Below are 26,576 nucleotides of genomic sequence, written 5' to 3'. Positions count from 1 at the left end.
TTTGTGTTTTGTGTTTATTTGTGTTTTGTGTTTGTTTGTAGTTTTGTGTTTGTTTGTGTTTTGTGTTTGTTTGTGTTTTGTGTTTGTTTGTGTTTGTTTGTGTTTTGTGTTTGTTTGTGTTTTGTGTTTGTTTGTGTTTTGTGTTTGTTTGTAGTTTTGTGTTTGTTTGTGTTTTGTGTTTGTTTGTGGTGCCTTTGTGCCACTTTGCAGTTGTTTTGTTGTTTTTCTCTTTGCGTCGGTTCTTCCTGACTGAACACGCTGAAGCACTTCCAGTTCATGAAGAACCAGATTTCCTTCTTCAGGAGGTCCGAGGAGAAAACGTCCCGCCGGCGGCTGCAGAGAGACACCGGGACACCGGAGGGTGAAGTAAGGTGAGGACGGAGCGAGTTCAGGGGGAAAAGCTCCTAACTGCCGTGTTCCTGGACCGCAGGGAGATACGAGGTTTGGACAGGATGACTCGGGGGAAACATGATCAGACGCAGCTGCCGGAGACCAACTTTCAGAAACACGGTTTACTGCTGACGTCACCACCGGAACAAAACGAAACCACGGTAATGGAGACAGATCCGAAGTTCAGAGGTTTGTTTGCAGAATTTGTGGGATTAACTGGTCCAACAAAAACCCACAAAGAAGCATGAAGATGGGACAGAAACACTTAATAATAATAATAATAATATATTTTGTTTTTATGGCGCTTTTCAGAACACTCAAAGACACTTTACAGGTTAAAATGATCAAAACAACACAATAATCAATAGACAATTAAAGTTCAGCAAAAATACAAAGCAGTGACATCCTGACTCGTAACTGCACTTCACCTTTCTGACCAGCAGATGACGCTCACTCTCTATATGAAGGCTGCAGGTCATCGTCACTGTTCTCATCTGTAAACAAGGTTGAATTAACACTAATAAATAATATATATATAATACACATATTCAGAGAATATTAAATAGCGAATAATAATAATAGTTCTGCTGCATGTACACACAGATGCACTGTGGGAAACAGTGAAATGTGAATTTGACAGAAATGGAAAAAAATAAATTAAAATAAAAAACTTTATTGACAAGAACACAGTATTTTACAACCGTAACTGCTTTGTAATATTAATTAAAAAAAGAGAAGAATTAAAAATAAAATGAGAAAAAACAATGTTAACAGGATTTTAAGAGACCAAACTCAAATTTGGGTGTTTTTTTTTCTTCAGTTTTTTCTCGATTAAATTCCGAGATGAGACCTTTCAGTTTGTCCTTAAAGCTGTTTCTAATTTGATCATTAATTTGTTGTCTGTAATGTCGCCAGGACTTTTTAGTTGATCGGTCCTGAGGTGCTTTTTGTTGAGACATCGGTGCTTTATAAATATCATGACACTATAAACTTGGTTCTATCAACTGTAAGATATTTATTTATCCATATTATGTGGAGTGCGTTGCTTTGATTCACCCCCTTCCCCCCTCCCTTCTCTCCCCCCTCCCCTCTTTCTCCTGCTCATCCTCCACCTGAACCTCCTCTTTCATCTCCGCGTCCTCAGATGGAAGAAGCCTCCTCTTCTGCTCGGAGACACCGCGGCTGCTGCGGAGCGGCTGTTCCTCCGTCGGCGGGGCCGCTGTAGGAGCACCGCGGGGCGGGTTGACGAGGACGGTGGCGCCGGAGCGGATCTGCTGCATGCTGCATGTTATAGATGCACGGAGCAGAAAAACATCCACCGGCTGCTTCCCTGGATGATTACAGCAGCAGCAGGAGGAGAAGCTGCAGAGGAAAGAAACCCGAGGAAGCAGATTTATTTCAGCCTGAGCCGCAGAGACGAAGGATGAGCCACCGAGGAGGAGGAAGAGGAGGAAGAGGAGGACTCTTCACCATGTTCCTGTCTCTGGCTCTGATGTGGACTCAGCTGCTGATCACAGGTAACCCTCTGCTGTCTGTAAACTGACTCACATCCCAAACACTGAGCTCAGATCGATGGTTAGTGTGTTATTGTGGTAATTAAATCGACCTTCCTGTAAAAATAACCCCCCAAAAATGCAGCTTAAACCTCCTTATACTATGAATATAACCTCCATAACGTTAATAATTACTGATATTATCACCAGACGTCTGCGATTGATTCATCTTTGAATCATATTTGCTGCTTTCACAGTAAAATGTTATGAAATGTTATTTGATATGTGGTGGTTCAGCTCAGTGTTGGAGAAATGCAATTGAATTTCCTCACCGTGTGTGTGTGTGTGTGTGTGTGTGTGTGTGTGTGTGTGTGTGTGTGTGTGTGTGTGTGTGTGTGTGTGTGTGTGTGTGTGTGTGTGTGTGTGTGTGTGTGTGTGTGTGTGTGTGTGTGTGTGTGTGTGTGTGTGTGTGTGTGTGTGTGTGTGTGTGTGTGTGTGTGTGTGTGTGTGTGTGTGTGTGTGTGTGTGTGTGTGTGTGTGTGTGTGTGTGTGTGTGTGTGTGTGTGAGAGAGACATGCTGGAAATACTCTGGAGGGACGTCTGTGATTAAATCGACACACATCGTCATTTCCATTGTTGATTCACATTTCTGTCAGTATTTACAGTATTCAATAACTGTTTAAAAAAATAAAATAATTTGAAGGCAGAAAAGGACCGTTTTTTATTTATTTTATCTTTTCAAAAAGCAGCTCGAATCCTGACGGCCACTTCATGGCTGTTTTAATGACACGTTTCCCGTCCGAAGACTCGGCTGAATGTAGGTCAGAGTGAAGACTTCTCTTAAAGCCGAGTGTTTGATTGGCAGCCGAGCTCCTTTTTTAATTTACAGTGAAACCTGCTGACTGGAAGCTTCACGGCTGCAGTTCCTCCGACGACCAGTAGAGGCCACTTTGATCAACCGCTATTTGTTGTGGTGCACCTTTTTAAATGATCAGGAACAATAACAATAATATGTATATAAAAAATGTTCTTAGCCTGTGTGACTCCACCCACCTGTCACTCAGAGTAACCACACCCCCTTAATGCTGCAGAACTTTTAAACCTTAATACGATCTAAATGGTGAGTTCTGTAAACATTCGTCCAGTTGTCGTGAACGGGGGGAATAGTTACTCTGTTTTGTACCAGGCTTGTAAACTTGTTTATTTCTGCTGTAGGAGCCTCTAGTGGACATTCGAGGAACTGCAGTTTTCAGGCTTAATTCTTTTTTAGTTGATATTTCTGTTTGAAACAAAAATATCTCCATTCACGACTCTCGGTGTGGTTTTATTTCCACACGTAGCTGCAGACGTAGTTCTTATTGTTCAGTATCTTCAAACATTTCTGCTTTTGTTACCATAAAAAACAGATAAGTAATGTGGCATTTTCATAAATGAGGGTCAATCTATGGTTCCTCTGACGTTTTGAGTCCTGATGCTCCAACTGGAGCTTTGAGGTATTTTCTAAATGACAAAATCTGCATCCTGAGTTCTTCTTCATCTTCAAGATCCCTCATCTTACTATTTTTAAATGTTTTATTTAGTCATTAAATTAGCCACATAACATTTACAACCCCGGCGTCTCCCCCACCATCTTAAAAATGAATAGAAATATGTCTCCTCTCCTGTTTTCTAAAAGCCAAAGATAAAAAAAGAGAAGCTGCTTTTTCTCCCTTCGGCCTGCACGTAGAAACAAACACATCTTCTGCTCTTCCTCTAAATTTGACCTGCGATTTGCTGGCAGCTCCTGACGGCTCCTCCGTCCAATCGGAGCGCGGCTCGGCGTCACGCGTAGCAACCGGGGACGCTGTCGCCAGGGAGAAAAGAGGTCGGGAGAGCAGCTGTGTCGGCATCACGCGGCCCGTCTCAGAGGAGCGCTTCGGCTTCAGAAACACCTGCAGAGCTTTTGCTGAAGGTCTCAGGTGGATTTCTGTCCTCAGAAGACAGACAGAGGACAAACGTCTTCACTTCAGTGTGTTTAGTGCCTCTGAGATCAGACCGTCGAGGTCAGACTCAAACTGTCTCCGCTCACATCTCTCCCGAGGCTGCATGCAGCGATAACAGGATCCAAACAGTCGGAGGACATGAAGCAGTTGAAGGCCGATCAGGTGGACGAACACGCTGCTTTATTTTAGTACGAGATTTCACCAAATACCGGAACAAACTACAGACTGGATATAAACTACAGACTGGATATAAACTACAGACTGGATATAAACTGCAGACTGGATATAAACTACAGACTGGATATAAACTACAGATTGGATATAAACTACAGACTGGATATAAAACTACAGACTAGATATAAACTACAGACTGGATATAAACTACAGACTGGATATAAAACTACAGACTAGATATAAACTACAGACTGGATATAAACACAAACTGGATATAAACTACAGACTGGATATAAACTACAGACCGGATATAAACTACAGACTGGATATAAAACTACAGACTGGATATAAACTACAGACTGGATATAAACTATAGACTGGATATAAACTACAGACTTGATATAAAACTACAGACTAGATATAAACTACAGACTGGATATAAACTACAGACTTGATATAAAACTACAGACTGGATATAAAACTACAGACTGGATATAAACTACAGACTGGATATAAACTACAGACTTGATATAAAACTACAGACTAGATATAAACTACAGACTGGATATAAACACAAACTGGATATAAAAGTGTTCGTAGCTTCAGGTCTGTAAAATGGTTCTGATCCAGAAGTGTCTTCAGCTGCAATACCAGCGAGTGCCACTAGAGGTCGGCTCCAAAAAGCCTCCGGCTCCATAGACTCCCATTCAACTTCTCTCATCAAATCCAAAGTGAATAAAATGTGTCCATCAGTTATCTCGGTGTTGTTAGCTAAAGTCACTCCTTCTTCTTAGTTTTCTGGAGGTCCATCTGAAAATAATCCCTCATTCATTAGAAAAGAAGATTCAAGAAGACCTGTTTTTGGGGGCGTGTCTGTTTGATTGACAGGTCTGTGGTGAAGTCAGGTTACAGCTATCAGTGGGCGGGACATAGTGTCCTCGGGCTCCCAATCAGATCGAGTCAGATCTGTCGGTACCAACCACGGCGACGTCACTCATTGGTTTGTAAAATTTTGCTGAACTTGGAGCCAGAAGTGACCATATTTGGACGAGCCGAGGGGGGCGGGGGGGATGTAGACTCTATGCCCCGCCCTCCTATTCTGTAAACCTGACTGCACCACAGGCCTGTCAATCAAACCAACCCTGCCCCCAAACACATCTGTGTTTGAGTCCTAATATGTAATGAATGCTGGTATTTATTTCCAACACCAATCAGACTTTTTAATCTGACGACACCATGATGACTTGTGGGAAACATTTACTGACTTTGTATTTCAGGGACTTTGTATAAACCTTATTTTTTCCTGTAGCTGTGACTGAGAACAAGTAAATAAACCCAGTTCGCTCAGTTCATGTTTTTTTTTATATTTTTTTTATTTCTACACAGGATAAATAAAGCCTGAGAATGAATTATGTAGTTTGGAGAGTTGCAGGGTTTCCTCTCAGCAGCCTGATGCTCGCTGATGAAAGCCGAACAAAGACAGACGGGATCTCCTGCTGCTGTCTCGGCCTCAAAGACGAGCGGGAGGACGACGTTCGTTTGTAGCCACGAGAATAAAGCCGAGTCTCCTCGCTGCCTGTCGACTTCCTCCTTCCTTCAAAGTCTGCTCTGAGATGACTGTCGGATGTTTTGGTGTAAAGAAGAGACTGTATGTAAAACAGGAAGTGGCCTCGTTAACGTCACCGTCAGGTTTCCTCGGCGTCTCCACGGTTGGCAGCGTTTGCGTGACTCGGCCGATCCGAAAATTTGGTAAAGAGGGTTGTGTGTGTGGGTGGAGCCAAAGGCTATGACTCCACCCACCTGTCACTCAAAGCAGCCCCGCCCCTTAATTTAACTGAATTTTAAGCCTCAAAATAATTTAAACATTGAATTCTACGAAAATTTGTACAGTTGTCGTGAACAAGAAAAGTAGCTACGAGGCTTAAACTGTTTTTCTGCTGTAAAGTTTAAACATTGCTGCTGGAGCCTCTAGTGGTCGTTCGTGGAACTGCAGGTTTTTTGTTACTTCCCGTGTTGACTTCATTTTTCAATTGCGTGAAAAAATATACATCACGAAAGCATTCGCTCCATCTTTATTTTTTATTGTTTCCCTCAGAATCGTCTGCCGGCGATCCCTTCGCTCCTCGACACTCCGGTCGGTTCCCTACGTCTTTGTACCCTCTGAACGATGTGGCCGACCTGCCAGAGTCCCACCACCTCCACCACCTTCATCATCATCATCATCATCATCATCATCATCGTCGCCCTGCCGACGAGACGGCGGCCGCTCTGTTGGACTCTCGGTTCCATCAGGAGCCCGCCGGTGGGAGGAGCCTCAACCTGCCGGCGCGGCCGCATCCCGAGGTTCAGCCGGAGCACGCCGCCGTGTCCGCACGACACCTGGTTACCGTGGTGAGTGATCTGCGTCCTGAGTTTTTCATGTCCATCTGCAGGTGCACCAATCAGAGATCACCTGTCAATCAGACAGTGTGTGGGGGGGGGGGGGGGGACCACGATGGTGTCATTTAAGAAACATTATGTTTAATTGTAGCGTCTGGAAATAACTTCTATGTGATGCATTTAGGGGAACATTTATAAAACTGTGTCCGAGCCGCCCTGAACTGCTCATCGATGAGATCGTTCTGATGAAGCGAAAGTGTTACGGGCAGATAATACCGAGGAGGTCAAAGGTCGAGGCCCCGACAGACAGACAGCCGAGGGAACGACAGATAAGAGGAGCTGCTGCTTTTATCTACAGCGCTGGAGGAGAGATGCTGCGCCTCTCTGTTGCTATGGCAACGTTAATCATAAGTCTGTGTGTGTGTGTGTGAGAGACCCACTTACCTACACAATGGGCGGTTGCATAACTCTTAGATAAACAGCAGCGACCTTCACGGTGACATTGAGACAGAGAGACGAATGAGGACGACAGGAAGAGACCGATGTGTCCCGTTCGTGGACGGACGGAGACTCGGTGTAACGTTTATTGTACTTCAGCCTGACTGCAGTTCAGGTGGTTTGTGTTCTCTGGGTTTTTAAAAAGACGTAGCGACAGACAGGAAACTGAAACAAACTGACAAAAAGAGGGAAGAAGAGCACACAGACTAAAATACAGCAGGGAGGGAAGGACAGCGAGGGACAGGTGAAACTAATCAGGGGAAGACTACGAAGCAGAAAAGAAGCCAGAACCAGAACACAACCTCAGAAGGTCCCAGTGGAACTCTGTGTTGACAGTCTGACTCTGGGGGACGAATTCACGGTGACACAACCACCGCCAACGTCAAAGAAAAATCCCACCTGGTGTCTCCTGACCTGACACGCCTTCTTCTTCAGTCTCAGACAATGAAGCTCCGCCCCCTCTTGAAACGTGAACGTCACTCAGAACACGTCGCTTCATCGCCGTAGACCTCCTGAAGCGTCTGTTGTTGTTCTTGTGGCCGTTTATTACTTCACAGTATCAGAGTTGAATCTTTGTCTGATTCACATTTATTTATAGAAGAACAGATTCATTTAAATGAATATCTGCGTGTCTCACGGCCAAAACACTCAGCGGTGTCGTCGCCCCAGATGCATTGTGGGAGGGGAGGCGAATCTGTCAAAAAACCCTCCGGTGTAGAACCAGCAGACAGACGGGTTTACGTGTTCGTGTCCGTGTTAGTTTTTGGGATGTCGGTCAGCTGCACGACGCCCGCTGAATAAAACACTTCAGAGGAGCGCTGTGAAAAATTCATGTGAAGTCTAAAATGTGTATTTAAGTAAATATTCCTGCCGAGGTTTCCTGGTTTGGATGTTTTGGACTCTCTGACTTGGTTCCCGTCTTCCGCTGCCCTTATTTTTTTTTGTTGCTTTTATCAATGAGAAACTGCTGCGAGGCTCGACGTCGCCTTACGTAACCCTCTGCTCTGTGTTAGTTGACTTCCTGTGCGTGCGGTCACGTGACCCGTCCTGCAGGCCGAAGATAAGCCGTCACTAATGGACGCAGAGGTTTTGTGACGGGACGAAGCCTCGGAGCGCTCGGACAGAAAAACCCCGAAGAGGATCGGAGAAGAAGTTTCTCCTTTTATTTTTTATATATAAACTGAATTTATGTTAAATTTCTGAATATAAAAATAATATCACTCAACAAAAATGCAGGCCTGCGGTGCAGTCAGGTTACAGCTATCGGTGGGCGGGACGTAGTGTCGTCAGGTTTCCGATCAGATCGGTCAGATCCACCGCTGGCTCCTCCCCCAGTTCGTCCAAATATGGTCACTTCCTGCTCCAAACCGCTCCGAACTAACAAGATGGTGACGGACAGAATCTGAACTGGAGGATTCATAACGTTCACAAACCAACGATGACATCACTGATGGTTGATGACATCACCGCTGGTCGCCGCGTGGCTTCAACGTTTGTTACTGGGACCGACTTGCCTCTGGAGCCTCTAGTGGCCGCTTGAGAAACTGCAGTTTTCCACCTCATTTTTTCAGTCCTGGAGGTTTCTGATTGGTTGGATCTGACTGAGAAACAGAGGAACTTGAAAAGAAGCTTCTGACCAACAAATCTGACACTTCTCAGTCTCCTCATCGACCCCTTCGCCTCCTTCCTCTGCTGCCAGGAGGAATCAGGGGGCGGAGTCACGTCGATCTTTACAAACATACTGTAACAGAAGATGGAAGCTGAAAGATGCTGAGCGGTTGTGTAAGTCCCAGATGGTCGTGTGTGTGTGTGTGTGTGTGTGTGTGTGTGTGTGTGTGTGTGTGTGTGTGTGTGTGTGTGTGTGTGTGTGTGTGTGTGTGTGTGTGTGTCGGACAACCAGCTCACACACTGCGAGAAGCTGACAGGAGAGTAAAGGCCACACACACACACACACACACACACACACACACACACACACACACACACACACACACACACACACACACACACACACACACACACACACACACACACACACTCTCTGCTGTAGTCAATTGGGTAGAAATGTGAGTCTTCAGGACTTAGAGAGGAAATCTGGCACTAACCAACGCCTGATGGATCGTCTGCTTGTCTTTGCACATTATGATGTACGGTGTTTCCCAAATGGTGGTTTGTGTTCCACTTAGGGACAGGTCATGATTTTTGAATCGTTAAATAGTCATTAAAGATAAAAAAAATAAAATCGAGAGCAGGAAGTGACTATATTTGGACAAGCTGGGGGAGGAGCCAGCGGTGGATCTGACCGATCTGATTGGAAACCTGACGATACTACGTCCCGCCCACCGATAGCTGTAACCTGACTGCACCACAGGCCTGTCAATCAAACAATTAAATAAATAATTCACATCAGCGATGTGTGTTACGTCCGCTCGCGGAGGACATGACGTGTGTATATTGGTGTGTGTTGGTGTGTGTGTGTTGGTGTGTGTGTGTGTTTGTGTGTATATTAGTGTGTGTGTTTGTGTGTTGGTGTGTGTGTTGGTGTGTGTGTTTGTGTGTATATCGGTGTGTGTTGGTGTGTGTGTTTGTGTGTATATCGGTGTGTGTTGGTGTGTATTGGTGTGTGTGTTGGTGTGTGTGTTGGTGTGTGTGTTTGTGTGTATATCGGTGTGTGTTGGTGTGTATTGGTGTGTGTGTGTGTGTGTGTGTGTGTGTGTGTGTGTGTGTGTGTGTGTGTGTTGGTGTGTATTGGTGTGTGTATTGGTGTGTGTGTTGGTGTGTGTGTTGGTGTGTATATTGGTGTGTGTGTGTGTTGGTGTGTATTGGTGTGTGTATTGGTGTGTGTGTTGGTGTGTGTGTTGGTGTGTGTGTTGGTGTGTATATTGGTGTGTGTGTTGGTGTGTATATTGGTGTGTGTGTGTGTGTGTGTGTTGGTGTGTATTGGTGTGTGTGTTGGTGTGTGTTTGTGTGTGTGTGATGTCATTGAGTCGGACGCTGCACGTGTCGCTCACGTTTTTTCCCGCTGGGGCTCAGAAAGAGGAAGCAGCACAATGCAACAAAATAAAAATAAGAAAAGAGAGAAGAAAAAATATATATATGTTTAGAGGAGCAAATGAAAGTGTTACAAAAATTAAAATAAAAAAACAAAAAACAGTTCAAATAGTTTAATAGAAAAATTAAATTAACATTTTTGACCTGCTTTTTCAGATCAGTTAGAAATCCTCAAACTGACCAATATTTTCACGTCTTATTTGTTTTTCCAGCTGCTCAAAAACCCAAAGAACCTAATTTTACTGTCATATTTAACAAAATAAAAGCATCAAATCATTTGAGACATTTTTCTTTTTTGCTTTAAAACTCCAAAAAACTCACTTTACTGACAAAGAAAACCCCAAATTTGACATTTCGGAGCCTTGAAACCAAAACAAAGACACAAAACTAATCAGTTATTTGACGAACAGTTGGAGCTCTGATTGATTTTGTTTTGTGTTTTTGATGATGCATCATCTCCTCTGAAAACCTTTTTAAATTCCTTATTGTTTAAACACACACACACACACACACACACACACACACACACACACACACACACACACACACACACACACACACACACACACACACACACACACACCCCTCCACCCACCAATATATCTGATTGGTCCAAATTGGATTCCCCCCCACTGTTACTGACCCCGAGGGCTGTCAGCCAGTTAGTGGTTATTATTGTGTGTGTGTGTGTGTGTGTGTGTGTGTGTGTGTGTGTGTGTGTGTGTGTGTGTGTGTGTGTGTGTGTGTCTGTGTGTGTGTGTGTGTGTGTGTGTGTGTGTGTGTGTGTGTGTGTGTGTGTGTGTGTGTGTGTGTGTGTGTGTGTGTGTGTGACAGAAATAGCACCTGATCCCAACAGGAAGCGCAGCGGGATAATGGCATTACCTCGGCGACGGCCAATCCGGTGGCAGGTTGAGCGGCGTCCCCCTCAAAGCCAATCAGAGATCAGGGGGAAGGAGTAGATGAGGAAATGGAGCGCGAGGTCCCTGAGCTGTGACTGACAGGCAGGTTTGGTGTTCATTCAGAGAAAAAAAAGCTTCCTGCCCTTGACGGGGAGGATCAACGATGTTTCCATGTTTACTCGGTGAGATCGTTCGTTCTGCTTTCTGTTCACGTTTAATTCACCGGCCGGAGCCGCTCTTTGACTCTTTATTTGCTTGTTTATCTGTTTGTTGGCTACTGTATAATCTCCTTTTTTTTTTTTAGTTGTTTTTATGGATTATTTTGTTTAAATTGATATAAAACAGTTTGAATCCATTTTTTAAGCACAATTGGCCCATAAATTAATTTTTTTGGGTCATTTGTGTGAATAAACAAAACAACCTGTTGTTGTCCTGTGAAACCTGCTGCTTTGACTTTGTTGTTGTTGTCCTGTTTGAACGGTTTCATTGATTCATTGTTGGAGCTAAAATGGCAGCTTACTTTGAACTCTACGACCCGTGGACGGGTTGGAAGGCAAATTTTCTTTATAAAAAATTGGCAAGATTAGTTCAAAACTGAAAAAAACAAAACAGATTACAAGTCAAATATTTCTGTGATGTGCAGCAGGATTATGAACACAGGAAGTCAGCGCTTATTACTTTGTGAAAAAAACTAAATCTTATATTTTTCTTTTCCAGCATTTTTACCGCAAAAGATTGTCACAATTTTGTTTTATAAAATCCACCACAAAATCAAAAATGTTTCATCACAATAATCTAAAAAAAACTTAAAGGTGCAGTTGAGGATGTTTTTGATCGAAAAAAAAAGTATTTTTTTCAAGGTTTATAAAATAAATAATGAAAGATTTCTTTTCTTCTGTGGTTTCTGGAATTCTTACTGTGTTTAGCCTCGTTTCCATGGAGATGCAGGACTTTACGTTGCATGATGGGACTCAAACTGATCAGATTTCAGAGGGTTAATGTGAGAATAATCTGGTTTTCTTCAACAGTGAAGTGATTCGTTTCAGGTGGTTAATGCGCTTATTGGTTTTTGTTTATTTGTTTGTTTGTTTGTTCGAGGCAGCGTTTCGTTTTGGATTTTTCTGCTTCGAGAGAAAAACGAAGAGTTTGTTTGACGGAACGAAGTGAAAACAGACGGATAATAACATCAGTGGGTTTATGGTCCTCATATTGAATTAAGTGGCAGCAGAACATGTTGTTGTTTTAGCCATTAGCAAACAGCCGCCCACACACACACACACACACACACACACACACACACACACACACACACACACACACACACACACACACACACACACACACACACACACACACACACACACACACACACACACACACACGGGGATGTTGCGGCAGCAGCAGTCGGTGGGTTTGAAGCTGATGGACGAAGAGCTGCAGGTCAGACTTCACGTTTGTTTTTACATTTAAAGGAGCAGTCAGCTGTTTGGTGTTTTTTTTGACTGATCGATAGACTTGATGATCAATATCAGATCGATCCGTGTGTGTTCAGAGTTGGCTTCATGGAGTTTAGCTTAGTTTAGCACGAAGGGAGACGCTGACAGAAAACCTGAAATCAGGCAATTAATCTGGTAAAGACTCGTTTTATTGATTTATTTTATTGATCAGCTTCAGACTGGCTCCGTTGGTGCTTTTATTTGTTGACATATTTTCAGTTTCTTTTGTTTTTAATCTTCTCTGGTGTCCGTGGAGCACTTTGTAAAGTTGTTTTTTCAAAGGTTTTGTGTCAATATATTATTGTTATTTTTGTTATTTCAGAGGTTAAAACAGACTTTTACTGAAGCCGGTTATGTTTAATTATGAAAACCTGATTTATCTGAATGTTATTTACAGCTCCGACTTTCCTCCTGATAAAACCTCCGACATCAGCTGCAGATAATTAACGTGAATAGTTTAACTTCAGTCTGCCCGTTAATGAGCTGCTGGCCAAAGATGGTTTATTAAAGATGTTTCACTCTGTCGAGTCTCTCTGTGACGTCAGTGATTTCAACCTCTCCCCTGATTGGCCAGTTTAAACAGGAAAGGCGGGCCTAACTACGGAGTCACTGCAGTACAAAACAAAAATACTAAACCTTCAGTCCCGACGTGTCAATGATGACGAAAAATACGTCGCCAGCTTCTAGAAGACGTGGAGTCGGGAAAGCCAATAATAAAACTATCATTAGCTAACGTAGCTTTTGTTAGCCTAGCCACCGTAGCCCGACTGACTAATCGATAACAGAAATATAAACTCGAGCAACCAGATTATAGGTTTTTTTACATGTTTATCAGCTTTCTTCTAAAACTACTTTTCTGCTACAACGATAGCAAGAAGTTACTAAATTAACATGTTTATGGTGATTGATAAATAAAATGCAAAACAGCTAAGGCTTGTTCTAATATTAGTTTTGGGTATTTCTCTTTTCTCCCGACTCAAAAAGCTGATGAAATATTTCTTCAATGTTGTGGTTACGTTTTGTTTTGTTTGACACTCCAGTGACTCCGTACTTCACCTCTAGCAGGTATCACTCCTCAATGATGTCAGACGCACATAAGTCCTGATCAGGTGTCTCCGTCTCTCTCAGTACCTGGCCGTGGATGTCCGGAGGCTGAACGTCAGTCTTCTTCGGTGGTTTCGGGAAGGCGTGGCGGCGGCGCTCGGCGTTCCCGCCGCACGCGTCCACATCAACCAGCTGAACGTACGTTTGGAAAACACGCTCTACGATATGCTCCTCCTTTCCTCCTCCTCCTCCTCCTTCCTCCTCCTCCTCCTTCTCCTCCTCCTCCTCCTCCTCCTCCTCCTCTCATCTGCTCCCTTACTTTTTCTGCTCTTCCAGGAGAAGAAGAATGGCATCGAGCTGTTCGTGTCCTCTGATAGGCTGGGCGTCTCCGAGCCCCGCCCCGCCGACGAGGTCATCCAATCGCTGAACGTCCGGGTGCTCCACCGCCACCTGGGACACTTCGGCATCACCGAGGTCTCCACCGAGGTGCGTTTTAGGGAGAAAAAAAAACCCTGTTCTCCTCCGTCTCCTAGGTAACGCTTTCAGGCCCGGCCCCCATTAGTTGCCGTGGCGACGGACAGGTTGGATGGATCGGAGTTATTAGAGCAGAATGCCGCTGTTAAAAGTTTAATAGAACTATTAAAGTGTCATCGATCAGCCGGAGACGGAGCAGCGCTGCTTTATTGATTATATTAATATTTTTACTGTCGGGGAGAAACGTGTCTCTTCTTCTGCTGCAGTTATTACGGCAGCTGATCGGAGAGTTCCCGAGGAACATTACACAAAACTAAACACGCAACTAAATCACTTCGTTTGTCCGTCTGTCGGCAGAAAAACGTGCTGCAGGGCGAGCAGGGGGACCACGTCTGGAGCAGAGAAGGTTTCTACGCCGTCGTCCTCTTCTTCACCGTCTTCGTCATCGTCATCACCTGCTTGATGGTAAAAACACAGAAAACAGAGACCAACAGACAAACGTGTTTTCAGACAGACACTCATAAAAAAATACAAAAGACTGTACAATAACAAAGAAGGAAATAAATTACAACAATAAAACATAAGTATATTTAAAAAAAATATTAACAAAGAAAAAATCTGACTAAACAAATACAATATTGGGAAATGACATCAATTACAGCAAAAAAAAAAAATAAATAAAAAGTATATTTGTTAAAAAAAAACAACTTGTTGGTCTTTGACTTAGATTAATTTATAAAAGTAAAGATTAATTTCTATCTGCAGGTCGTTTGTTGTTTCAGCTGCAGTTTGACATTTTGTCCACATGAGGGAGCCGCTGCACAGAAACCAGAGGGGAGGCTCTGAATCACTGTTATATAACACACACACACACACACACACACACACACACACACACACACACACACACACACACACACACACACACACACACACACACACACACACACACACACACCCCTGATTATTCTGTAATATAAAGGAAAGACCTTGTTTCTTAAGTTTAAGGCAATAAAATGTCTTAAGTCTTTTTGTTTAATAAAAGCCTTTAATTTTGAAATGATGCCGAAACTTGTGAGGTCACAGCTTGTAAATATAAAATAAGATATAATATAAATATAAAATAATTAGTTTCTCAGTCTCAGCTTACAGCCCTGTGATTGTTCAGTCTTAGATAGTCTTACTGTATCCCATATTGATTTTATCATCTTACAAATTTATGCTGCTCAAATTAAGGATTTCAAGTAAATTTCAAAATAAAAGCTGTCTAATTTGTTATGTACTGATTAGTTTAAGAGATGTGAAAGTTATTTGTTTTATATAACTAGATTACAAGCTGTGATGATGAAACTTTCCATTCAAAGTTTATTTTTTTCCATGAATTCTTGTGTTTTAAACTCAGGATGAGGTTTCTGATGTTTTACTGTGCAAACAAAGAAATATTGATTCTTCCAAAACCCGATCACAACCGATTCATCACTTCTTTTTAAAATTTCTTCTGTCTCTTACTTTCAGGTTTTGTTCCGCCTCAAGGAGAAAGTTGAGGTTACTGACAGACAGCTGAAAGCCCCGCCCCCTGTCCTCCACCTCACCCAGACTGTCCCTCCAGACTCCGCCCAGAGGTCAAAGGGCACCAAGGTTGACTCTGCCCACCCGAGCGGTTTCTGTATACCTGCTTACGAAACATCACTAACGGGTCGCTGTGTTGTGCAGGTGGTGACAACAGGAAGCATGGTCCAGGCTGAGCTCCCTCCAGCTGTAGCCACGCCCACTCCCCAGCAGCAGCCAATCGTAGCCTGCCGCCGTCTCGCTCCACCTGTAGTCCCTCTGCCGAGGTGAGCTAGCTACAGACTGGTTCCCACAATGCTTTGCAAATAATAGATAATCCTAAAGTAGCATTCTGACCTGATGGTTGATTTAAATTTTAGAGTTTTAGCTCCTAAATTTTGGCTCAAACTTCAAGCAGCTTGTGTTTTATTTATTCTTCAACATCAACAAAGAAACTCTCCTTTTTAAATCTGCGTTTAAAAAACCTGTAACATTTTTCTCATTTGATGTTGTTTATTTTACGTTTACTGCACAATTTCATCATCATTTATTTGGTAACTTTGCCAACAAAAACGTCCTTTTTAAAAAAAAATTAATTTAAATATTTATTTCATTAGTAAATATCTAAAAATATGAAAATATTGTTTCTTTATTTTACTCTGACGTTTTACTTGAATTAAAAAGCTTTTATTTAATATTTCAGCGTGTTAGAAACAGTAGAAATAGTCTCCACTCAAGGTCCACTTAGTGCTTAGTTTCTGGAGTTTTCTACCGTGTCACATGGTCGTCATCAGCAGATAACGAAGATCATGTGACAAGGTTGAAAGCGCCAGAAGAAGTCGACCTCCAGCGGATAAATCATTTATCAAAACAACGTATTTATTGGTAATAACTGATTTGGATAAAGACTGAAATTGTTCTGGCTCCTCCTCCTTCATCGTAGCCCCGCCCCCATCACAGTCTTCAGCAGCGACGACCACGCCCCCCCGGCCAGCGTCGCCCCGGTGACGGCCAGTAAGGAGCTGAAGCCCTGCCCCTCCCCCTTCAGGATGAAACCTGCTGCTGGACTTCAGGAGAGGTGAGACGAGTCTGAACCGTCCCAATAAACACAAAGTGACACGTTTAAAGGTGAAAATAACTTTAATATAAAACAGTTCATATTGTTAGTGAAGAGATTAAAATAATATTCAGGTTAACAAGGAGGTAACTGAAGAGCAGCAAGTTAAAGAGGCGTAAGAATATCGCCAAAGAATTCATAACATCTGGAAGGAAACACTTCTAATGAGAACCATTAGTGTGTGTGTGTGTGTGTGTGTGTGTGTGTGTGTGTGTGTGTGTGTGTGTGTGTGTGTGTGTGTGTGTGTGTGTGTGTGTGTGTGTGTGTGTCCTCTGATTGTTGTGGTGGTCAGGTGTTGATCTGTGTACGTGCTGATGAGGACGTTAAACACGTTTGTTCGGCAGCTGGAGGATCAGTTATTAAAATCAACACCGAAATATTTCACAAATATTAACAGACGCTGATCGACAAATCGGATCGTTCTCGTTCACGATGCGTTCAACGTTCATTACGTCTTGTAGTCAAAGAAGGTCGGTTGACGAAGTAGAAAAGTTTGTTTCAGTTTTACGTCGCAATTTTTTGCGAGCGAAACATTTGCGTGACATATGTACGTCTCTGAACTGGACATCGATCGGTTTGTTTGACGGCGTGTTTTCGGGAGAATTTTCTTTTTGAACGGAGAAAAATTAGCAAAAAGATTCATCTAAATTATTATTATTATTATTATTATTATTATTACCAACTTTTTCAGACTCTGGATGTGTCGACAGATTCATTTTTATTCTCCTTCATCTCGGCTCAAAATCAAGTCAAAACGGAGACCAAGGCTCGTTGAAACTTCCCTTTTCAGTCGTTTCATAACTGAACAGAAAACGTAATCTCGCTGCCGAAAACAAAACAACCTCGGTGGCCATTTTGTTCTGGTTACATCGGAGAGGCGGACGTTAGCGTGGAGAGTCTCAAGGTACGAAAAAGGGAAGGAAGGTCTGAGGACAGGATGTTTTTCCTGGTGTGTGTGTGTGTGTGTGTGTGTGTGTGTGTGTGTGTGTGTGTATGTAGTGTGTGTGTGTGTGTGCATATTTGTGTGTGTGTGTGTGTATTTGTGTGTGTGTGTGTGTGTGTGTGTGTGTGTGTGTGTGTGTGTGTGTGTGTGTGTGTGTGTGTGTGTGTGTGTGTGTGTGTGTGTGTGTGTGTGTGTGTGTGTGTGTGTGTGTGTGTGTGTGTGTGTGTGTGTGTGTGTGTGTGTGTGTGTGTGTGTGTGTGTGTGTGTGTGTGTGTGTGTGTGTGTGTGTGTGTGTGTGTGTGTGTGTGTGTGTGTGTGTGTGTGTGTGTGTGTGTGTGTGTGTGTGTGTGTGTGTGTGTGTGTGTGTGTGTGTGTGTGTGTGTGTGTGTGGACGGCAGCCAATCGGTAATCAGACGGATTGGAAGAAGCAGCATCCTGTAGAGGAAGCCGGCCGACACGTAGTCAGACAGGATTTCTTTCTCTTCTCCGCCTCAGTCTTAAAAAAAAAAAGTCTCCATCTGAAAGCAGCTTCGACTCTTCAGACGACGCTGAACTGAAGTCTGTAAAGAAATCTTCCACTTTGTAGGAACGTTTCAGTGTCGAATAAAAGACCTTGTTTAGTCAGGAGAACAAACAACTCGTAAAGAAAGAGATCTTTTATTTGAATCTCCGTCTGCAGACAGTTTGTGTTTCATCATCAAAAAAAAAATCCCCCAAAAAACGAGGGATGTTTGTCTGAAGCGTCTTTTAACAGAAATAATAATGAATTCCTTAAAACTCCAAAAATAAATATTAAACCTGGATCACTGAAGGAAAACAGTCGGACCAATATTGGAAAGTTTGACTGTATAAGTTGCTGAAACTGAAAAATGAAGTTACAAAAGACAAAAGCATTGTGAACATGATGTTAACGTGCAGAACCCCCCTCCCCCCCACCTCCCCTCCCCTCCCCTCCCTCCCCCCACCTCCACCTCCCCCCCCATCTCCCCCTCCCCTCCCCTCCCCCCCCACCTCCACCTCCCCCCTCCACCTCCCCCTCCCCTCCACCTCCCCTCCCCTCCCTCCCCCACCTCCCCCCTCCATCTCCCCCTCCCCTCCACCTCCCCTCCCTCCCCCTCCACCTCCCCCCCCCTCCCCCCACCTCCACCTCCCCCTCCATCTCCCCCTCCCCTCCACCTCCCCTCCCCCCCCCCACCTCCCCTCCCCTCCCCCTCCATCCCCCCCCCCCCACCTCCCCCTGCAGACGAGGCTCCAACGTCTCTCTGGTGTTGGACATGTCGGCCCTCGGCTCCGTGGAGCCCCTCAGCGTTGCCGTGGTAACCCCCCGGGAGGCGGCGGCCCGGGAGTACCTGCTGGCGGCCGGACGCCCGCTGACGCGTCAGCAGCTCCGCGACGTCGTCTGCAACACGCACAAACTGCACGCTGAGTTCGCTGTGAGTTTTTAACTAGTTCAAGACCAACGACGACATCAGAGGTTGATACGATAACGTTTTATTATCCTGATTCGAACTCTCAGGATCGATTCGGGGAGGTTTCTGAAAATATACCGTCACGTACAGAAAACTAGTAACTGAACTAAATACGTCCTCATAAAACATCAGAAACTTTTACCAACTGCAGCAACGAAACTCTATTTTTTTTTTTTTTTTTGGTAAAGTCGTTATTAAAACAAAAGATTTGTTAGCGTATATGCAAAAAACACTATTTTACGATCTGCGTTTCTGGGATTGAAATTTAAACTTCACATGACGAGAAATCCTGATATTTTCTCTGGATTCATTTGTTTTGAAATCCCATTAAAATTTGAATCGTTATCGTCATTTTCGGCAATTTTCTCTCTTTCTCTTCCTTCTTCTATTTAATCTTCATGTAAAGTGCGTCGACACGTTCTGCGTAACGAAACCTTTTTGTTTTTCTTCCCAATCTCAGGAAATTCCGATGAATTTCATCGATCCCAAGGAGCTGGATATTCCCAACCACGGGACCAAGAACAGATATAAGACCATACTGCCCAGTGAGTACACCGTGATGTCCTCATCTCTCATTTTTTACTATTGAACCAGGAAGTTGTTTTATGGTGTGGGAGGGGCTTAGTGTCAAAGGCCAACAACCCCAAGGACAGCTAATATCACGCCTCACTCTTCCCCACCAACCCTCTGGAACAATACATCTTCCTCAGAGTACAGTTTGTTCTCAGCCGGGCACTCGGCCTGATTAAGACGTTATGTAACACACACACACACACACACACACACACACACACACACACACACACACACACACACACACACACACACACACACACACACACACACAGTGATAGTTTCTGACTGGTGTTTTTGGAAGGGGGCGGGGTTAGTGTTCCTTCCTTCCGGCCAATCAAGAGAAAGGAATGTTCACCTACAGCAGCTGTCAGTCAAACTGCTTCCTGCTTCCAGTTTCTGTGTTGTCTTTATAAAGCGTTCATTGTGCTGCAGAGGAGCTGCAGTCGGGACAGAGTTGAGTCTGAGGTGGGAGACGACTTCAAACCGAGTCAACAGTCTAAAACAGCAGAGCAGATGTTAATCTATCGAGCTTTCACACCTGAGTACGTCTGAACTGGACGGCCTTCTCCAAGTGGACCAAGAGGTCTTCAGACTCATCAGACGTACTGGACTTTAGGTTCAAACGTACTTAATTATCGTATTTAAAGGCTCATAGAAAAGGCAAACTCTAAAACAGGCTCAAAACTAAGTCAAGACAAAGTCTAAAAGAGACTAAAAAAATAAAGCAAAAAAAAAGAGCCTGAAATGGGCTCAAAACTAATTTCAGTCTCAAACAGGTGGAAAAAAAGGCAAAGGAGTCTAAAACGGGCTCAAAAACCAGTTAAAACAGGATGTAAGGTTGAGGCGAGATTTATAAAGGCACAGAAACAAGGTAACACGCAACCCAAAATAGGCTCAAAAACTAGGCAACAAGCTGAAAGATACGGACTCTAATAGAAGCAGTAAAATGCTATCGAGCCGCCAACAGTTTAAACATAAATGTTAGTTATAAATGATCTTCTCGTATTTTTACTCCGTTCCTTTCCTTGTGTCCTCATCTGCTCTCCTTGATTTGTTTCCTAGATCCTCATTCCAGAGTGATCCTGAAGTCGAGGAGCTGCAACGACCTGCTGAGCTCCTACATCAATGCTAACTACATACGCGTGAGTAGTAGCTAGTAGTAGTACGTTATTTGAAATCTACTGTTAGCTACGTGTAGTTGATCGATTGTATATTGTTGTAATAACCAAATTGTACTAATATGAACTTTTATATAACTTTGTAAATTAGTTCTTAGATCATTTAGATTTTTCTTTTAATGTGCGTTCTTCATTTTATCCATTTTGTTTTGATCCACGTGATATTTTTGTGTTTACGACAAATAGTCAGCCTTCCTCTGTACGATGTGTTTTCCTCATCTCCTTCACAAATTATTTAAAAGATAACAAGATAACTCCCGACTGTTTAGCTGCGGTCAATTACGACAACTTTTGTTTCATTAAATATTCTTTAAACTCCAGAAAAAAGAAAACATTCATCCGATATCTTCGCCGGTCAGGAATGTCGGCAGCCTTTTTCTCTTTTCTTCTGGTTTCCTCGTCGACATTTCAGTGAAAGTAGAAGAAGTCGCACACAATAGACTTTCTTCCTGACAGGAAACTCCACTCAAACTGTCAGAACAGAGAACAGAGGCTGTTCACGTCGTACTTTACAAACCAACTCTGTGAAAACCTCACGATGTCCACGGAAAACACATTTATCACATAATTAATACGAAATTTGGAGATTTTTAAAGTGTTACGACCAAAATTGAACTTGAACTCTTTTCACTTTTTTACTCCTTTAACTTTTTTAAATGACAGAAAATTCAATGCAAATTTTGATGCCTTTTAAAAAAAAATACTTTCTTCAGTAAAATTCGATTTTTATAAAAAAAAAATTACAATATAGAAAATAACTAAACAAAGTTTCCATCTGTTTTTACGGTGTTATAAGTCCAATAAAATTAATTTCTAGAAAACGAAAATTCTTGAGTCTTTCAGGTCTCATGCCGACAGTGTTCTTTCCACCCTCCGCGCTGACCGTGTCGTGTGATTGGCTCCCGTCCCAGGGTTACCTCGGCGACAACAAGGCGTTCATCGCCACGCAGGGTCCCATGGTGAACACGGTGAACGACTTCTGGCAAATGGCGTGGCAGGAGGAGGCGCCGGTCATCGTCATGATCACCAAGCTGAAGGAGAAGAACGAGGTAACGTTCAACATGAGCTGAGACTTTAAAAACCACAGGACTCGCACGGATGAAGAAGTTTTGCATCAGGTGGGATTCCTCAACGAAGTTTTACTGAAAACCCCACGTCAAGAAAAAGCTTCTGAAATTAACGACTGAAACAAAAAGTAACTTGAATTTTTCTATTAGGTTTTCAAAATTGGCTTCAAAATTTAAAATGGAGGTCGTCTTGTTTGTGGTTTGATGGCAAACAACGGATTCGTATAACGCTGGAAACGTGCATTGATTTGCCTTTTTGGTAGATTTTCTCATTTCAGTAAAAAATATTTACTACAATCAATCAATAGAAATCTTGTTTTTTACATCTCAGTTTTTCCAAAGCAAGCCGAACAAACACGGAGGTTGTTTTCATATTCACGCATCTTTCCAGTTTGCGGTGCGACTCTAAAAATTCATCACACAAAAAATCGAATATCTTAAAAACACGGATTGAGATTTAATTCCGACTCGGCACAAACGTTCACTTCGTCCCAAAGATGAAGGGATTTGAATTCTGATGGTCAAAAGTCACAACTTTCATCTGTATTTCAAGCCGTCTCGTTCCCGCCGTGTCCCCGTAGAAGTGCGTCCTGTACTGGCCGGAGAAGCGAGGGATCTACGGGAAGGTGGAAGTGTTGGTGAACAGCGTCCGAGAGAACGAACACTTCACCGCTCGCAGCCTCACGCTGAAGGTACGACGCCGCTTCCTGCTTCGGTTTTACAGACGCAGAGAAAGAGGATTTATTTAACGTGTGTGTTTGACGTGTGCAGAGTGGGAATCAAACCCGCGTGCTGCAACACTACTGGTACACGTCGTGGCCCGACCACAAGACGCCCGACTCCACGCTGCCGCTGCTGCAGCTGACGGCCGACGTGGAGGCGGACCGCCGCGCCGCCGCCGGACCGGTGATCGTCCACTGCAGGTACCGACCGACGAGATGCGCGTCTACTACTTTCTACCGCTAATTTTAAAAAAAATGTCTGGAATGACTCCGTTACCCACGATGCTTTGCTTTGGCAGCGCCGGGATCGGACGGACGGGATGCTTCATCGCCACGACGATAGGCTGTCGGCAGATGAAGCTGGAGGGCGTGGTGGATGTGCTGAGCATCACCTGCCAGATGCGAGCCGACAGGTGACGTACAAACACAACTTCTACTGGTGCTCTTTGTTGTTGTTTAGTGTTTCCTTGTTTTTGTTTTGTGTTTCCTTGTTTTTGTTTTGTGTTTCCTTGTTGTTGTTTTGTGTTTCCTTGTTTTTGTTTCTTTGTTGTTGTTTTGTGTTTCCTTGTTGTTGTTTTGTGTTTCCTTGTTTTTGTTTCTTTGTTGTTGTTTTGTGTTTTTTGTTGTTGTTTTGTGTTTCTTTGTTGTTGTTTTGTGTCTTTGTGGTCGTTACAGATAATTAATCAGCTGATGACCTGTACCGCCATCAGCCACCAGGGGGCGATCGAGATATTGTGGCTTTATGCTTCTGTGTTAATTAAACAAACACAGACGGTTTAGTTTCTTTTCATTTTCACTGTCACGTTAACCGACAGCGTCTGTCTTTCCCTGCAGAGGAGGAATGATCCAGACAGGTGAGCAGTACGAGTTCGTCCATCACGCCTTGAGATTTTACGAGGCCCGCCTATCTGCAGAAACCGGCCAATGAGCGCTCGCCGCCGCAGGAGGCTCCGGGTTTTAACTTGGACGTGTGCTGACGTTAGCGAGCCGTCAGCTGGTGGGATCTGAGTTTTGGGAGTTCTTCTAGAGGACGTGGTTGAGTTTGAAGGACAACCAGTTAGGACTGTTGTGGGCGGAGCCTGCTGAAGGAAAGAAGAAAGGTACATTTCTGAAACAGGAATATATCCCTTCTTCTTCTTCTCTACTTTTTCTTCTTCGTGTGTTGTTGGCGAGAGATGGAACTCGATGGACCCGCCCACTTCACTTCCTGTTACCCACTGACTGTCGGATCGTCCCGTTACCTCTTTTTCCGTCACGGACATGTAGAAATAGCTCGAACGACTGAAACTGAATCAAACATCGTTCGATAACACAAATGTGTTTCTGTGTCTTATAGGATTTTAAAATGGTTTTGTAACGTGGTGTTCTTTCCGAATGGAAAATGACTGTTAGCTGGTTGCATCTTTTGTTGAGCTCCGTTGAACCGACACGTCCCGTCCTGTTTGTGACGTCAGCACGTCGTGTTGTACTCTGTAGTTTAGGCACTTTATGGTCCTCAGAACAAGTTCAAATGTCCCTTTTAACTGGTTTGGCAGCGGGTTTTATGTTCTGAGGTGTTTTCATGATCTCAACTTCCAGAACTTTATTTAAACCTTTTTAAAGATACCAAAAATATCTGTAAACTTTCAGCTCAGACAAATGCCTCTTAGCTAACTAGCTTTGTAATATGCTAATTGTACTTTCTGATATGATTTTTTTTTTGTTAAACCCGACAGTGTTAGTTATTACTTAATATTAGCCTGGCGTTAATCCATCTGCAACTGCTAATGTCTTAAATGCTAACACATGCTAACAGCTAATAAAACCAATTTAGTGATAGATAATCTCATGCTAAACTAGTTCTTGTAGTCGTACAGCAAAGCAATTAGAGGCTAATTATCGCTTTAGTGGTTCTGTGTTCTAACCTGTTAGCTCATGCTTAAACTAACACGCTATGCTAATGCAATATTTTCTTAAACCAATTAATTTTGTTTTCTGCTGCCAAGCAAAGCTTAAAAAATAATTCATAACAATTTATTTTCGTACCGTTCAACAGGTGCAGCTCTCATGAAGCTTTGGTGTTGAATCTAAGAATTATGGGAGTTGTAGTTTTTGAATGCAAACAAAATAATTGTTGTTTTATCTTTTTTTAAATGAAGAGGTACTGAAACTATTTCAGTAATAGACTGAATGATTTTGGACACAACACCAACCATTATATTAAAATGTTTAGAAAGACCAATGAACAATTTCAATAAGATCTAGAAGGAAATGGAAGATACTGGAATAGAAATGACCTCAAAAAGTAGTGCGGCTCTTTTGCCGTTAGCTTTCACTTACAGTTCGTACATTTGATCCCAACTGTTATAATATCTTTTCATTCTCGTTTCGTTTTTCTTCACAAGGCCAAATTGCTGAAAGTTATTCCTGACTCAACAAACTTTGTGCCGCTTGGTCTCGTCGTAGTCGTTGCCATGACGATTCCCCTTTTTGTGTGATGCGTTGCTTTATACCAAAAAATGTGAACTAATTTAATGGTGCAGTCATCACATGGACGAGGTGCTGTAAATTATGTTATCTAGTGAGTACGTTATTTTGGTGTATCAAACGAATAATAACTTTATTTTTATACTGTTTTTACATGTTTTCAATGTCTTTAGCAGCGATCAGCCGTTTTGTCGATTCGTACGAAAGCTCGATGTTTTTGGGCCACAAACCTCATTTATCTCTAAATGACAGCAGGAGAAAAGATGGAATTATTAATTGGCTCTTAGTTGATTATCACAAACAGAAAATACAAGTTTGAAGAACAATCAGATTCGAAACCAAAACTGTTTAAGCCTCCTTCTTAAAATGCAATAATTGAAAGATTTGCGTCAAAACAAACACGAAAAAAGCAGAAATAAAAGTACAGACTTTGGATTTTAACAGTTACATCCAAAACCTCCTGAATCGATAAAGAGATGAAGATCAGTTTTTAACGATGTGTTTTAGAGTAGAGTTGTTTTTTTCAGTTCCTGTATGTGCAGTGTTTTAGGGCGCTGAGGTTTAACAGTGAATGCCAGTAACGAAGAACATAGACGTCCGATGTGCTCTGTGTGATAACGGGACAACGCTGTGCAGAACGTGTTCAAGTGATGTTCAACTCAACGTGGGAAGTTACGTTTTTAAATCCAGACATCAGACGCGGAAGTCTTGCTGCTAAAACCGGAGCGTCGGGAAGCGGAACAATCGACGGACAATAAACAAGAGAAGGACTTTTTTCTACGTACCGATATATTTTTGATTCTTTCCGTACAGACTTGATATCTGAGGACACATTGAACTTCTGGATGAAGACTCCGGTGCGTTCAACCATGTTTGGTGATTACGACAACACGCTGCCTCTGACGTAGTATTGTGTCCGTACAGTAGGATGTGGTTCATGTCCTCCACTTTGACGTTGTTGTCTGCTGACGGAGCTCAAAGGGACCTTAAACATCTTCAGGTTTCGATCACATTGTAAGGAAAGAAATGTGGAGATGAATTGAAATAGAATTTACAGCCTCTTGGGTAAAGTTACGGGTTCGTTAGTTAACTATAATTTTCAAAAAAAACTAACAATAGAGACAATGTTCAACTTTCAGTTCAATAATAAACGGTTGTTGGCTTAAGCAACGGATATTTGAGTTAGCACACAGCAGGTTAGCTTAGCATGTAGAAATGGGAAATTCTCCAAATAATTGGGACCAAATATACGTTGTTTTCTTTTTTGGGGGGGCGGGGAGAAATTTGTGAGTTCACAGGCAGGATGAAGCTCCTGTTGACCAATAAAAACATTCAAATACTACCGTCGTTAACGCCACCAAGTCTGCCCTGAGATGTATATCTGCAGCAGCTGTGACAGAAAAAAAGCAGGAATCAGCCTTTATTAGCCAGACATGTTGCATTTTAACGTTTTCTGATCAGCCAGATACCAAATTGACAGATTTCATTTCTAATTAACGAGCAGCTACAACACGCTGAGAAGCAGGTGAATTATGTGTAAAGTGATAAATGTTAAAATGACAAACATTAGGGTCCCTTTAAACTTCTGCTGTGGGGCATTTCAGGTCAGT

General features: G+C 42.9%; 1 protein-coding gene across 1 annotated transcript; it reads left to right on the top strand.

The window, feature by feature from the left end:
* The first annotated feature begins 354 nt into the window (after window positions 1-354).
* Window positions 355-25,115, top strand: ptprr (protein tyrosine phosphatase receptor type R). The gene is made up of 17 exons (XM_069719200.1): window positions 355-551; window positions 1,535-1,907; window positions 6,135-6,430; window positions 13,491-13,604; window positions 13,743-13,892; window positions 14,238-14,345; window positions 15,396-15,518; window positions 15,594-15,715; window positions 16,372-16,506; window positions 18,732-18,921; window positions 19,418-19,502; window positions 20,596-20,675; window positions 21,623-21,760; window positions 22,360-22,470; window positions 22,550-22,701; window positions 22,800-22,913; window positions 23,335-25,115. Exons 2-17 carry the CDS (start codon window positions 1,685-1,687, stop codon window positions 23,426-23,428), a joined length of 2,235 nt encoding a protein of 744 aa, XP_069575301.1. The 5' UTR covers window positions 355-551; window positions 1,535-1,684; the 3' UTR covers window positions 23,429-25,115.
* The last annotated feature ends 1,461 nt before the right edge of the window (window positions 25,116-26,576 follow it).

This window comes from Brachyistius frenatus, unplaced genomic scaffold (genome assembly GCF_029030835.1).
Source record: "Brachyistius frenatus isolate BFR_SWC_R1_liver_20210118 unplaced genomic scaffold, ASM2903083v1 Contig_210, whole genome shotgun sequence".
Lineage (NCBI taxonomy): Eukaryota > Metazoa > Chordata > Actinopteri > Embiotocidae > Brachyistius > Brachyistius frenatus.
The sequence above is the reverse complement of the archived record's forward strand: the minus strand, read 5'-3'. Positions and strand labels throughout refer to the sequence as shown.